This window comes from Rutilus rutilus (genome assembly GCF_951802725.1).
Source record: "Rutilus rutilus genome assembly, chromosome: 16".
Taxonomy (NCBI): Eukaryota; Metazoa; Chordata; class Actinopteri; order Cypriniformes; family Leuciscidae; genus Rutilus; species Rutilus rutilus.
In genome coordinates this window covers 30,781,109-30,796,558 of record NC_140224.1, presented here as the reverse complement: position 1 = coordinate 30,796,558, position 15,450 = coordinate 30,781,109, and the positions used below count along the sequence as shown (strand labels likewise).

The window sequence follows — 15,450 nt, the reverse complement described above, 5'->3', positions numbered from 1 at the left end:
AAAGCTCTGTCCGTTAAGATCAGAAAATCTTTGCATCCGTCCTTGACAGTAACAATATAGCCCTCTGCTTATCTCAGGTATCGCCTGACCGGTCTGCCTGTGGATATCCAGTATAAAAATATCTCGAACCCTGATGTCACCAACCTGCTGCTGGAGGATCTCATCATCTGGACGAATTATGAAATCGAGGTGGCGGCCTATAATGGAGCTGGACTAGGTGTTTACTGCCATAAGGTTACAGAGTGGACACTCCAGGGAGGTGAGGGTTTAGATCCGATTCATACATTCATACTTTTTTTTTTTTTTTTAAGAAACTGATACTTTTATTCAGCAAGAAGGCATTCAATTGATCAAAAGTAACACTAAAGAAATGTATAATGTTACAATGTTACAATGTTATTTTGATTTTTCTGTGTATCAGAGAATCCTGAAAAAAAAGTATCAGTTTCCACAGAAATATTAAGCGGGCGGCATAACTGTTTTCAACATTGATAATAATGTTTCTTGAGCAAAATCGGCATTTTAAAGTGATTTCTGAAGGATCATGTGAAGGATCTGAAGACTGGAGTAAATGAAAATTCAGCTTTGCCATCAAAAGAATAAAGTACATTTTTAAATATACTCAAATAGAAAAAAAGCTATTTTAAATGTTAATGATATATCGCAATATCCTTGTTTTTACTGTATATATTTGATAATGCAGACTTGGTGAGCATAGGAGACTTTTCAAAAACATTAAAAATGTTACAGACTTTTAAACAATAGTGTTTGTATGTTTAATTTATTTATTTGAGTGATTTTATATCTGTATGAGTAATTAATATACAGATTTGTTGTTTTTTAATGCTGTTTAAAGGAATAATCTTCCAAAAATGAATTATTTACTAATATCTATAGTAAATTCTATTATTCCAAACCTGCATGCTGTTGTTGTTGTTGTTGTTGTTGTTAAAGTGTTTTTTTACTTTTTACGGCTTTTTTTACACACACACACACACACACACACACACACACAAAAAAAAAAAACATAACATGCACTAAAGTCTTGTGAAGTCTAGAGCAAATCAAAATATACATAATTATTTTTTTATTTTCTTCACACAAAAAAATCTAAGTTTGAGGTCACTGTGAACTGTTGTTGTACGGGAAAGAGCTGTGTATAAATCCTTTAAAAACAATCCCCTTTTGTTTTCCCTTTAAAAATGACAGTGTATGAGTTTGGAACAATATGAGGCATATTTTGGTCATTATTCCTTTTAAACACTACTGTTTAGTTGTCTGAAATCTATAATTTGTGAAGACAGAACTGAATTTTTTCTCATCATTTGTCTAGGGTTTAGCAGCTGAAATGTGTTACCAAAAAAAGAAGTCTCATTTGTTTCCGTCTCTGTCTTCCTTATTCCATTTTACCTGTCAACCAGTTCCCACCATCGCTCCAGGCAACGTGAAAGCAGAGCCCGTCAACTCCACCACCATCCGCTTCACCTGGACAGCCCCGAACCCGCAGTTCATTAACGGCATCAACCAGGGCTACAAGGTAAACGCTGAAGGAATGAGAATAAACCAGCACTCAGACCTGAGCTGCTGAAAATGCATTAAACGCAGCGTTTATTTTTTATTTTGTAAGAGTTTGTTGATGAGATTTTGTGCAAGGGTCGCCAAAGGTCTCTTTCAAACTCACCGCTCTCATTCCTTTGTTTTCGTTTTCGCTGAGAGATCCAGAATTGCTAATAATGTTTCTTGAGCAAAATCGGCATTTTAAAGTGATTTCTGAAGGATCATGGGAAGGATCTGAAGACTGGAGCAAATGAAAATTCAGCTTACAAAGTACATTTGCAAATATACTCAAATAGAAAAAAGCTATTTTAAATGTTAATGATACTTCACAATATCCTTGTTTTTACTGTATATATTTGATAATGCAGACTTGGTTAGCATAGGAGACTTTTCAAAAACATTAAAAATGTAACAGACCCCAAACTTTTGAACAATAGTGATTCAGAATTGATCCTCCTGTCACTCTAGCTTTAAAGCCAGACTGTCTCTGGAAAGAATTGTTTAGGACAATTACAAAATGGAGACAGTCTGCCGGACACATTAGTCTTAATAGCTTATTAGCTAGGTTTAGATTCAGTCCCAGACAACAACAGCTGGGATTGGAGGGAATATTTGTCTGCAGGCTTTTTCTCTCTCTCTCTCTCTCTCTCTCTCTCTCTCTCTCTCTCTCTCTCTCTCTCTCTCTCTCTCTCTCTCTCTCTCTCTCTCTCTCTCTCTCTCTCTCTCTCTGTGGAGTCATTCGAGAACAATCTTATAACTCTCATTCTCTTTGTAGTGCCCTCAGAGGAGAGTTTCAAGTGTCTATAAACTTTGAAATGCCAAATAATCCACAATAGTATTGGGACAAGAGGGGAAATCTGTGACCATTCAGCCATTCTTAGAGGGAATTCACTTAGAATGAAGCAGGCTCTATGAAACAGTTATTTGAACAATTAGGTAATTTCCAAATTAGGTAATGGTGCAAACACACCCAAAAAAAAAAAAAAAAAAAAAAAAAAAGTGTGTTAACACACAGGGCAGTTGAATCTTGCAGACCAGTTCTAGGTTATGGGGGATGCAGCATTTAGACTATTTTATTTTTTACTATTATTCTTAGTGCTGTCAAATCGATTAATTGCATCTAACATAAAAGTTTTTGCCGTGTATGGGCATATATATATATATATATATATATATATATATATATATATATATATATAATTTATCTTATTCCCTCATTCTTTTTAGCTGTTAGCATGGGAGCCAGGAAAGGAAGATGAGATGACAGTAGTGACAGTTCGGCCGAACTTCCAGGACAGCGTTCACGTGGGCCACATCACCGGCTTGAAGAAGTTCTCGGAGTACTTCACCTCAGTGCTCTGCTTCACCACACCTGGAGATGGTCCTCGCAGCTCTCCACGACGCCTGCGCACACATGAAGACAGTGAGTGCTGTTCATACACGCACGTTCTCACTCGACACATTCTGTTGATCCTTGAACAACATTCCTGTCTGAAAATTTTATCCTAACCATATCCCTACCCCGAAACCTAACCCTGATAGGTGAATAACACTGATGTAGAAGCACCTAACCCTGGTTGTAAGACTATGCTTCACATAAACTGTAAACGTTTCCCTCAAATCTGATTGGTTGATTGAAATGTTGTTCCAGTATCAAAAATGATGTTGCTCCAGGAACATGTTGTTGGTGAAATCAGGTTCTGCCTCAGTTGTTAATTCATCACAGGTACAGTAAGTTGCAATGGCAATGCGATGGCATTAGCATTTGGACCTCAGGAGTAAATGTCACCAACCGTTAAAGCATTACATTTAAGTGAAAATTAATGGCTGGTAATATCCACCGTGGTGTGTGTTTGAAACCAGTGAAAATTGCAGGTTAGTAGAACAGCTACTATTCAGGAAATTATGATTATGATTAACATTTGACCAAAATCATGCTCAAAACGTTAAAATGCTGATTCTTCTCGGAGTGAACCGATGGATGTTTTTCTTTTTTCGAGTTTTTAAGCCATGCTTTACATGGTTATTGTTGATGTTCAGTGCTTTCAATACCAACCAGCAGGATAACCTATGACCATGTTTTAATGGAAACCACACTCACATCTCCAGGCATTCTGTACCTGTGAAGGTCTCACAGTCTGATCCCTGTCCTGTATTTTCAGCTCCTGGTGCTGTGGGTCACCTGAGTTTCACTGAGATTCTAGATACTTCTCTCAAAGTCAGCTGGAGAGAACCCAATGAGAAGAATGGCGTTCTGACTGGTGAGATTTGCATCTGTTATTAACACATTTTTATTGAAGAAATAATCATTTTTCTTTGCTCCGACTTCTTGACTTCTTCAGCACAATCATAGATATCAAATGTACGAGACAGGATTTTCTATGTTGTTTGACTTTTAGAACTAATTTATTTGAAAGCTTATGGTTCTTATCAGAAGGAACAAAGCTCTTTGCGGTTATTGGATGGGAGGCGCTACACATAATGTTTGATGTAGGGAAAAAAACAGACCTGGCAACCCTGGCTTGAACTACTGGTGAATAATTTTATGTTGTTAGTTTTTAACTATTAATGTGTTTTTGTCGCATTAACTTTTAATGCAAATATTTAAATATTTTATGACAGGATATAATCGGCCCTGATCATCGGCTGTTTTTTAACAATCGGGTGATGGCTGATAGTGAAAATACTTGCTTTTATCGGCCGATATTGATTTTTGGCAGATACATCGGTGCATCTCTAATATCTTATATTTAATATTTGTTTACTAGGGTATCGTATATCATGGGAGGAGTATAACCGTACTAACACTCGGGTTACACACTACCTGCCTAATGTTACTCTGGAATACAGAGTCACTGGACTAACCGCTCTCACCACGTACACCATTGAGGTGGCCGGAATGACCTCCAAGGGTCAGGGTCAGCTGTCATCTTCAACAATCTCTTCAGGAGTACCACCAGGTAAAGCAGTCATACATGAATGCACACACCAGTCAAAACAGTTATGGCAAATTGCATATTAAAACCAGACCGGAAAAAGGTCTGGCATGTTAATAGGAGAAGAGAAAAATGCACACATACTCTTCTCTTTCCATGAACCAGCTTTGGACCACCACTGGTTTTAGAGCTCCCATTAAAAGGACTACAGAGGGTTATAAAGTTAAACGTCTGAGCTCTCGTTATTGCATCGACGCAGCACAAACACACGGACGCACTGACTGCGTGGAGTTCACTGTTACGACTCCCGGGCCAGAGATCATTTCGCCTTTATTGCTGCATTAGACGGTCTATGGATTCCAGACTCAAACCATGTACGAACCGCACACATTCAAGAGTAAATGTAGACGTTTAAAGATGTATGAATCCTGAACTCTCATGGTTTCGCGCCACGTTACCCTTATTAAGTTATACAGACCCTGCTGCTTTCATGACATTCCCCCAGTGTTTTATTGGAGGCATATTTCAACTTCTGGTAATAAGCTGGGTAACAGCTGTGAGTGTGGAATGATTTGTACCACCGTTCTCCTTCATTTCTGCCTTTCACACAGACATTTAACAGTGGGAAAACTACAGAAACTGTTGCTTATTAAAGTACATTTAGTGCTGCTTGCTATTGTTATGGTGTAAAACCACCTCCAACACCTCTGTACCTAACAACTATGTTGCCTGTGCTACACCCTAGCAACCACCCAGAACACCCTAGCAACCAAACAACCTTAGAAACCACTCAGATCACCATAACAAACAACAACAAACTGACAGCAACGCCAAACCACCAAAAACACTGCCAACCACATAGCAACTCGATCTCTTATAAAAAAATAACAATCTGGTGTTCATATTAATGTTACTGAATGAGAGTAATGTGTCATTTGTTTAATTTTACTTCATTTTTATTTAAAGTCTTATCTTACCAGATGAGGGCGTCATAACACAGCTAAACATTTTCACACTTCACTACATTCTTTTAATGTTTGGTTTTTTATATTTTTTTTATTAGGATTTATTGCAAAATTATATTCTGGATTAAATAAAACGAAATAGCTTCATGCATTGTAAACTATAACACTCTTTTCTCTCTTCCGATACAGAGCTTCCCGGGCCTCCCACAAACTTGGCCATCTCAAACATTGGCCCTCGATCAGTAACCTTACAGTACAAGCCAGGATATGATGGCAAGACTTCAATTTCTCGTTGGCAGGTGGAGGCCCAGGTGGGTCACTCTTTATTTTAGGGGGTGATGCTTTCACAATGTAGATTTGATCTTTGCCTGAACACTTGCATGAATCTCTCTCTATTGTCTTCTGCTTTCAGGTCGGTATCATTGGAGAGAATGAGGATTGGGTGATGGTCCATCAGCTGGCCAATGAGCCTGATGCTCGCTCTCTGGAGGTCTCCGGCCTCAACCCCTACACCTTTTATAGGTGACTTTTATTATTCAAGCAATTTTGTCATGTGCTTTTGCCATTTTATTTGTTTATATATATATATATATTATAATTTTATATAGCTGTAATTTATTTATTATTCAGTTTTAGTCATTTTAGTACTTCAAATGAAGCTTTTGTTATATATTTATTTAATTTAGTTGACCAGGCAACAATTCTAATTTCCGTTTAAGTTTTAAAATGTTATTTTATATTTTTACCGAAAATGTTTTTGGTAAACACTTTAGTTTAGGGTCCAATTCTCACTATTAACTAGTTGCTTATTAGCATGCATATTACTACGATATTGGCTGTTTATTAGTACTTATAAATCATATATAAATGCCTGACTTATTCTGCATGACCATATTCTACATCCCTTAATCATACACAATCCCTAAAATTAACAACTACCTTACTAAGTGTTAATAAGCAGGTATTAGGTGTTTATTGAGGCAAAGTCTAATAGTGAGAACTGAACCCTAATCTAAAGTGTGACCATATTTTTTAATGGTTTTAATTTTACTTAAAGTTAACAGTAACAACGCTGTTTTTGATTGGATCACCCGAGATGGATGTTAATGTATAAAAGGCCATTAAAGTAAGTGTTTATTTGGATTTGCAGGTTCCGTATGCGTCAGGTGAACATAGTGGGCACCAGTCCACCCAGCCAGCCTTCCAGGAAGATCCAGACCCTGCAGGCTTCTCCTGATATCGCCCCCGCAAATGTCACCCTGCGGACAGCCAGCGAGACCAGCCTATGGCTCAGATGGGTGGTATGTTCTAGATCTAGAATCTAAATAATACACATATTTGTGGCACTGAGACACAAACTCACTCTCTCATTTATGACCGTCCATCAGCCTCTTCCTGAATGGGAGTACAACGGGAACCCTGATTCGGTGGGTTACCGTGTGCAGTACAGCAGGACTGGAGCTCAGTCCAAAGCCCTACTGCACGTCATCGCTGACCGCTTGGAGAGAGAGTTCACCATCGAGGACCTGGAGGAGTGGACGGAGTATGAGGTCAGAGTTCAGGCCATCAATGGCATCGGAGCAGGACCGTGGAGTCAACCCGTACGCGGAAGAACCAGAGAGTCCGGTAAAGACAAACCAGGCTTCAGAAGTTTCAGTAATCGAGAGCTTATCAAAGAAAAGTGTTCATTTTTTGTGTCTATTTAATGCAATGTTTTATGGCAAATTTTGCTAAGCTTATTTTAAACTTACTAAAGACAGCATAAATAATGCTTTTACCGGTATACATGATTATTTATTAAACATTTGTCATGTATTTATTTATTAATATCAATGAAAAATGTCATATTTTTTTAAGTCACATTACAATAACTATAGATTGGTTTATGGTTGTTGATGTAATGATTAATGGTCATTCTATAATTGAATATTTGGTACATTAATATAGTATACAGTTTATATGCATTCAAGTGTGAAAATATAAATTGACTATTTTATGGCTTCAATCGTGGCTCATCCAGCCAGACTGTGGAGCCGGAACTATCCATTTTATAATATGGAATGGAAAAACGTTTAAATGATAACATATGTTGAGCTCAATGCATGTCTCAAATCATTTATCATGGTATGTGGGCACAGGATTTCCTGTTAAAACAGGCAGGGCACAGATCAGCACACACGTGCAAGTCTTTTCATTCTTTCTGTGCCTTGAAAGAGAAGCAAACCTGACTTCCTCTGGACCACCTCTTTTTCCCCTTCTCTCCTTCTGCTCAGCTCAGTCTCCGTGGTTACTAGAATTCAGGGAAGCAAGTTTGGGATTAATAAGTGGGTGTTGAGGAAATTGGTAACACATGGGGCTGTACACATGACTCCCCTGATTTTTCTTTAGCCAATCAAATTCCCACAATCGTGCACTCCGTGTCTGGGGATTTGTGCCGCAGAGTGATTCTCTGTTTCTCCCCCCAATAATGGTCAAAATCTGGTGTCTTCCAGACCTCACTGCCTTTGAAATGTGTATAGCCATCAGCACACTTAACCCCCCCATCACACACACACACACATATATACAATGAACATATTCCAGCCCTATTAAGGACTTGAAAAGCATAGACTTATTCAGAAAGGCTGAATGTGGGAAGTTGTGATAGTCTTTTCTTCTCTATTGTGTATATACACGAGTGAAACAGCTTCTCAAACAAAACAAAAAAGTGGGACGAGGACTTGATTTTGTCCTTTAGGAATTGATTAGATGGTTGTGGTTTGCTATTGGTCAATCTCATGTGAGTGACAGGTTGTTCCATCCTCGTGCCAGTGAACAAGTCATCAGAGAAGAGTAGAGATGAGTCAAGTCACCTTTATTTATATAGCGCTTTATACAATACAGATTGTTTCAAAGCAGCGTTACAGTGATAACAGGAAAATGATGCATTTCGGCTGTTGTTCAGCTGAAGTCAGTTTAGTGTTGATTCAGTTCCATTGTAAAAATCATCAATTATTAAATTATATCTACAAGTCTATAAAGCTGTTCTGCAAACTGTTCAGTTCAGTTCTCATACAACAGCGTCAGTACAGTCAGATCAATAATATTTTTTTATATTATATTTTTTTATATTAAGTGTCCGCAAAAGCAAGCCAGAGGCGACAGTGGCAATGAACCCAAACTCTATCAGGTGACAGAATGGAGAAAAAATAATAAACCAGGGAGAAACCGGGCTCAGTCGGGCCAGTTCTCCTCAGGCCAACAAACGGACATGGTGTGATTATGATTCAGGCTTCATCACAAGTCAGAATTCAGATCGGGATCAATAGCATTAAAATATTCATTCAGATTGCATATGTTGCTGCAAGAGGGAGGGGAAGATGTTTTGATTAAAGATTACGAGGGCACATAAATAAAAATATAAAAATTATGATGTGCATGGATAAATTATTTATAATAAATACTGAAATACTCCATAAAAAAACAAACAAGAATTGTCTATTTTGATTTCATGGTGACTTTAACCATCACATCTGTCTTTTATCCACATCTGACTTTAACCAATCTTTCTGGTTTCCTCTGTTTTAATGCAGTCCCCTCTTGTGGCCCCACAAATGTTTCTGCATTTGCCACTACCTCCAGCAGCATTCTGGTCCGCTGGTTTGAAGTTCCCGAAACTGATCGGAATGGACTTATCCTGGGCTACAAGGTCTGTGAGATGCCAGTGAAAAAAAAAACATTGAAACAAAGCTGCAAATACTACAACTTGAATACATTTGAGTACATAACTGCATAACACATGACCAAAGCTGTTTTGTTTTTTCCCGTACAGTGAAAGTGAATGGTGACCACATCTGTTCACTTTAACTTTGATCTATACGTTCTCTTTTACACTCTCAGGTGGCATATAAGGAGAAGGATTCAGACTCTCCACTACAGTTCTGGACGGTGGAAGGAAACGCCAGCCATAGTGTTCAGCTGACCGGACTGGGGAAGTATGTTCTGTACGAGATCCAGGTGCTAGCCTTCACCCGCATCGGAGACGGCCGACCCAGCTCTCCTTCAATCCTGGAGCGAACCCTTGATGATGGTGGGCATGGCAGTACATAACAAATAAATAACTGCCTTGTTATATACTCAGACTCAGATGATAAGACTGTTTGTTTTTTTCCAGTGCCCGGGCCGCCTGTCGTCATTCTGTTCCCTGAAGTACGGACCACCTCGGTCAGACTCATCTGGCAGCCACCCTCCCAGCCCAACGGGATCATACTGGGTACAAGATGTTGTTTGCTTGTTTGTTGTGTGTGTCGTGTGCGTGCATTTCATGTTTTTCTTCTGAATAACTTCTTTTTACCATCATGACATTAAACATCCCTGAATACTTTCAATAGTGATGGTTAACAGATCCTTCACATGCAAATGTATGAACATATGAATCACAGATTACCAGGTAAATAGAATTATTTACCCTTACTTACACTACCATTCATATTTTTTAATGGTTTTGAAAGAAGTCTTATGCTCAACAAAACTGCTTTTATTTGATCAAAAATTCAGTAAGAATGGTAATATTGTGAAAATATTATTACATATTTAATATATTTTAAGATGGAATATAGTCTTGAATGTTACATGATCCTTCATAAATCTTTCTAATATGCTGATTCGTCGCTCAAGCATTTTTTTTTTTTTATCATGATCAATGCTGCTTAATATTTTTGCAGAAACTGATAATAAAAAACCAAAAACAAATCAGGATTCATTGATGAACACATTACAAAAGAACAGCATTTATTTGAAACAGAATTATTTTGTAACATTATAAATGTCTTTACTGCCACTTTTGGTCAATTTAACCCTCTATTGCACGCATTATTAATTAGACATTGTAAAAAATGTTTTGCATGTTTTTATTACTTAACATGAGCTAAATAACAGATATATATAAAAAAAATCTAAAAAAAAGTTTAAAGGGGGGTCGTTGGTAAATTGTTGCCATATGGCAACAATATGCAATCGTGGAAAGTACCATAAAATAAAAAAAAATAAATAAAAAATAATTTTATTTAAAACAAGACTCAACAAATCCATCTCATACTTAGTGAAATGTTTAAACAAACATTTATACAGTAAAAACATTATATAATTTCAACAGTTATCTGAAATGTCTGGTAATAATAACCAGGAACCTGGAACCTGTCTCACTGAAATACACTATTCATTCGTTTCATTTCATTTAGTCATTTTTTTTGCTGTTTCATTTCATTTAATTCTCTTCATGACTTGTGAAAGTCAGTGAAGCAGAGGAAACCTAAACACTTGGAGCACTTGCTTCTTACAATGCCCTTGCATCCTGGCATTTTGCATCTGCCCTTCTCAGATGCATGCAAGGGCCAGTGGTCTGTGCGGTCTCTGCGGACAGGATCTGGCGGGACAAAGCTTTGGGGCCCTCTTTTATTTTTCCCCACCACAACAGCTTGTGAAGGTCTAATGTTTTTACCTTTAAAATATAAGCAAAAGTTGTAAACATAGTCTCAGAGTAGTTTCATGCTATGTAAGTCAATGGGACTCCATTAGGTTGAATGCACCAGGACGTTTCCATATTTGCATATAGTTGCCATATGGCAACAAATGTATTTTAGCATATTACAAAAAACTTATAAAATCAAAACTGAATTTAATGTTAAAAAATTAAAGTTTACTTACCCCAGATACTGATTTAATTTTTTTATTTGATGAAAATTTTCCAAAATTCTGAATAAAAGGCTATCTTCAGGAGCCCCAGACAGTGATGTTTGCATGTCAATGTCCATGAGCAAAAAGGACTGGCAAACAGGATATCCTGGTCATGTGACCTCATAAATTGTATTTTCTTAAAAGTTAAAGCCCCCTTTTCACAACTAACTGTAAAAACATAGATTTTATATCACAGCTTTAAAAAAAAATTAAGATAAAGTAATTGTTGCCATATGGCAACGCTATGCAATAGAGGGTTAATGCACCCTTGCTAAGTAAAAAAAGCTAAAGTATTTATTTCTTTCTTTTATTCTTCTATAATTGCTTTCAGTCTTGAACGGCCCCATTGTAAATGAAATCACATTGGTTTTGCCTTTGTTCATTGCTTTGTGTTTCCTCTAATCAAGAAACAAGCCAAATGTGTTACATTCTCTCGATTGCACGCAAGGAAAAGCAGTTTGTCCTGTTCTGATCTCTGTGATGTAATCGGTTCCTTCCCCAGCCTATCAGATCACATACCGCCTGAACTCCACCAATAGCAACACAGCCACGTTCGACGTCTTGAACTCCAGCGCACGGCAGTATACCGTCACCGGACTGAGGCCGGAATCCGTGTACGTGTTCCGTATCAGAGCGCAGACACGCAAGGGATGGGGGGAGGCAGCGGAGGCTTTGGTGGTCACCACAGAGAAAAGAGGTAATGCACGTTATTATCACCCATCATCAATGGAGCAAGAGAAGTTCAAACATTAAGTGACATTAAGCAAGAAATGAATGATCAAAGGCCTTATTTTGACTTTCATGGACCTTTTTTCATTTAGAAATGAATAAATAAAAACTAGATACATATTCTGTAATTTATAAGTGGCATCTGTGCTTCCTCTCTCTGGAAAAAGCCCCCAGCCCTATACGAATGATCTTATTGTCACAGGGTCATGTAATCCGTCACAAATCTAGAGTGTGTGTTTGTGTGTTCATGTCTCTGAACGGAGATGTCTACAGTCCACTGAGGTTGAGTCCAAAACAAATCAATCTCCTCTAGCCAGTCCCGCTTTGGTGTGGTTTGAGACTTCTGGCGGAAGTTTTGCTGCGCTGATTTCCACTCAGGCGAAGGCACATTCCTCTCACAGAGCATCATAATCAGACCTCGGATTATTTATGCAGTGCGCTGATCCAGTGTGGAGATCAGAGGTTTTGACTCATAAAGTGCGCTTATATAATGAAATATGAGAGTCATACATTTTTTTTATAATCTAATGTATTTTTTAAAATGTTCACTGTGTTCAGCAGGATTATAAGTGTGCAGTGAAGCAGAGATAATATTATATGAGTATAAACACAAAACCCAGTGTTGGCAATGCTACTTTAAAGGTAGCTTCTCGTGCCACGAGTTACTCATATTTTAAAGAAGTTATACAGTCAAGTTACTATTTGAAAAAGTAGTTAGCTTCACTAAAATTACTAACCAAAACAGTAGCTTAAATAAATTGGCTTCAAAATATTAATCTTAATTGAAACTATTTAAATTGTCATTTTCTACTTACTATCGCTACTTTTTAGTGGATAAGTGTTTCTAAAAACTTTTTTATCAATGAATTTTGAGATCTATATATTTGTTCCATTTTCATGCATCTAGATTATATGATTAAATTTTACAATTTAATTCTGCTTTCAGAGCACAATAACAATGAAGATCTCAGTTAAAGTTAAATGAAATTCGATTTTACTTTACTTAACTTTTTGAATAAATTATTTGAACTAGTTCATTTACAAGAACCATTCAAATAAATGATTCACATTAAACAAACTGATTCACCAAAAATGTTTTGGATGTTCCAACATAGGAGTGAGTTTGTTTATTGGCTTTGTTTGATTAGGTTTTAAGTCTACTTATGGTTGACCTTTGACCCCCAGCTCGGCCCCAGCCCACCAGCCGTCCCACAGTCCCTCAGGAAAACGTACAGGCACGCAGCGTGCTTTTGTCGTGGGAACCAGGCAGCGACGGTTTATCACCGGTCCGGTATTACACAGTTCAGGTCAGAGAGCTGCCCGAGAAGAACTGGACGGTTCATTCGGCGTCTGTTAGCCATGAGTCCAGCTCCTACATCGTAGACAGGTACTAAAGAACATCTGCTGCGAAGTTTTGTGTGATTTGATTTAAAAGTCCTTCATGCATAAAGTCACAGTACTTCACAGCACAGTTTTTCCATAATGAGTGGCGTTACTCATTATGTTAGTCATTGTAACTTTATACTGGCTTTATGCAAAGCATATTCTGATTAGCTTCCTGTGTTTTGACTCGTGTGTGTGATATTTCTCGCAGACTGAAGCCGTTCACGTCCTATCAGTTCAGAGTGAAGGCCACTAATGATATTGGAGACAGTGACTACAGTGAAGAGAGTGAAGCCATCACAACACTACAGGATGGTTAGAACATTTAACCTTTTCCACTTCTCTTGTACTCTTTATCAATGCTTTATTGTGGATGCACACACACACACACCTATAGCGAGCTATCTGCTTAGACATTTTAAGGCATCAAGGTGGGTTTCCAAGATGCCCAAACTGGTCTTAAGTTGGTCATTAAGCTGGTCTCTCAGTCTATCCAGCTGACAAGTGACCCAAACCCTTCTTAAACCAGCAACCAGCTTACAGTAGGTTGCTTAAAATAGCCTTTTGTGGTAGTTATGGCCAAAATCAAAGTCAGCATCTCATATGTTCTCAAAACAGTGCAAGGAGTAGAAAATGGGCTGCTCATGAATAAATAAAAAGAAAGAAAAATAATTGGGTGTATCTCAAACAAATTACTTCAAAACTAAACAGATGCAATTACTGTTTACAAGCAAACACTTAGCAGTGTCACTTGGTTCTTCTGGTAAAGCACACTGGAAAAAATTAGATTTGTATTATATTTGAGGCTAAAAATGGCCAACAAATACCTGTTTGTGGGGTGGAAACACCCTGTTTCCTAAAGATGGATAAAAATAGTTCAATATAACTTCAATGGATTATTTCATCCAATATTTATGTGTGCTATATGTATCACTAAGATTTAATTTAATTTAATTTAATTTAATTTGATTAACTTTTTGAAAGAAATGAATACATTTATTCATCAAGGATGCATGAAATTGATCAAAAATAACAATGAGCCATTAAACACCATATTCTTCTCTACATGGCTCCGCCTTCCTCTTTTCTCTGAATATATACAGTCGAGTCACTCTGTGTGTGATGTGCATCTCAAGAATTGGCCATTATGCTGCACACAGATGCTATTCTGCCTGTATTACCACAGTGCTGTTTTATAGCCGTTGGTTTATTGTGAAGCCAGGTGATGCTATTGTGTTCCAGCAATGATGTCATTGCTGGAGGCAGTAAAATAAGTGAGGTAATACAGTATCTCTGGTTGCCACGAGACTAAATGTTACCCAAGCAACTCTAGTGAAGAGAGACGGGCCCTTCATAATGCCTGTTTAAAACCCCAACGCAACAAATCAGGCTGTAAGACAGGCTTGGCATGTTTAGAAATGCAGTGTTTATGTAGCGTAAGACATTGTAGCTGATGCGGCAAAGCATTCACAATGATGCCAAGTGCACAGTTATCTTTCTCTCTCTCTATTTAACTGTATCTCTTGCTCTCTCCAGCTCCAGACGAATCTCCCACAATCCTGACTGTCACGCCACACACCACAACCTCTGTGCTGATTTGCTGGCAGGTAAGGGGGCGGGACTTTACGCTGTGCTTCTCCTTATACATCCGCATCAGCCGTGCTTTTCCATCAACGGTTTGTAATAACAGAGCAGGAGGGCATAGTATGTATCTTAAACACATATTCTCAATGTCACCCCTGAATTACCATTTCAAAGAGGGCTTGTTTTAAAAGCCGCAGGCCTCTGGTTCACGTTTTTATCCATTCAGGTGGAAAAAGGTCAATTAACTGGTTCCTTCACCAGAACCAGTTCATTCACGCTTTATTAGGAGGGGGGATTTCTCAGATTTGATCGTTAAACTTGAACTCAAAATTTGCAGAAGTTTGATCTGACAGAGCAAAAATGTTATCCCTCCGGATATTAGCAACGCACATGTGTTTACACAGCCTTCAACCGCAAACACAAATCAAATGGCAAAAGCTTAAAGGCTTAAAAGCTAATCTTTTTTCTGACAATAGCAGAAGGAGAAATTGCAGTTAGCGATGCACCGAAATGACAAATCTGGGCCGAAACTGAATATTCTGGATGCACTTGGCCAAAAGCCCAAACCGAAAATGCTTTTT

General features: G+C 37.9%; 1 protein-coding gene across 1 annotated transcript in view; it reads left to right on the top strand.

The window, feature by feature from the left end:
* Positions 1 to 15,450, top strand: part of sdk2b (sidekick cell adhesion molecule 2b) — a 307,200-nt gene that overhangs the window by 268,829 nt on the left and 22,921 nt on the right. Inside the window, exons 16-31 of the mRNA XM_084433475.1 lie at positions 78 to 259; positions 1,422 to 1,537; positions 2,785 to 2,980; positions 3,720 to 3,818; positions 4,326 to 4,517; positions 5,648 to 5,769; positions 5,871 to 5,980; positions 6,609 to 6,759; positions 6,847 to 7,084; positions 9,031 to 9,146; positions 9,338 to 9,527; positions 9,612 to 9,710; positions 11,676 to 11,870; positions 13,088 to 13,289; positions 13,497 to 13,600; positions 14,822 to 14,892. Of these exons, the coding sequence (XP_084289601.1) occupies positions 78 to 259; positions 1,422 to 1,537; positions 2,785 to 2,980; positions 3,720 to 3,818; positions 4,326 to 4,517; positions 5,648 to 5,769; positions 5,871 to 5,980; positions 6,609 to 6,759; positions 6,847 to 7,084; positions 9,031 to 9,146; positions 9,338 to 9,527; positions 9,612 to 9,710; positions 11,676 to 11,870; positions 13,088 to 13,289; positions 13,497 to 13,600; positions 14,822 to 14,892 (2,383 nt within the window). The remainder of the gene's footprint in view (positions 1 to 77; positions 260 to 1,421; positions 1,538 to 2,784; positions 2,981 to 3,719; positions 3,819 to 4,325; positions 4,518 to 5,647; positions 5,770 to 5,870; positions 5,981 to 6,608; positions 6,760 to 6,846; positions 7,085 to 9,030; positions 9,147 to 9,337; positions 9,528 to 9,611; positions 9,711 to 11,675; positions 11,871 to 13,087; positions 13,290 to 13,496; positions 13,601 to 14,821; positions 14,893 to 15,450) is intronic.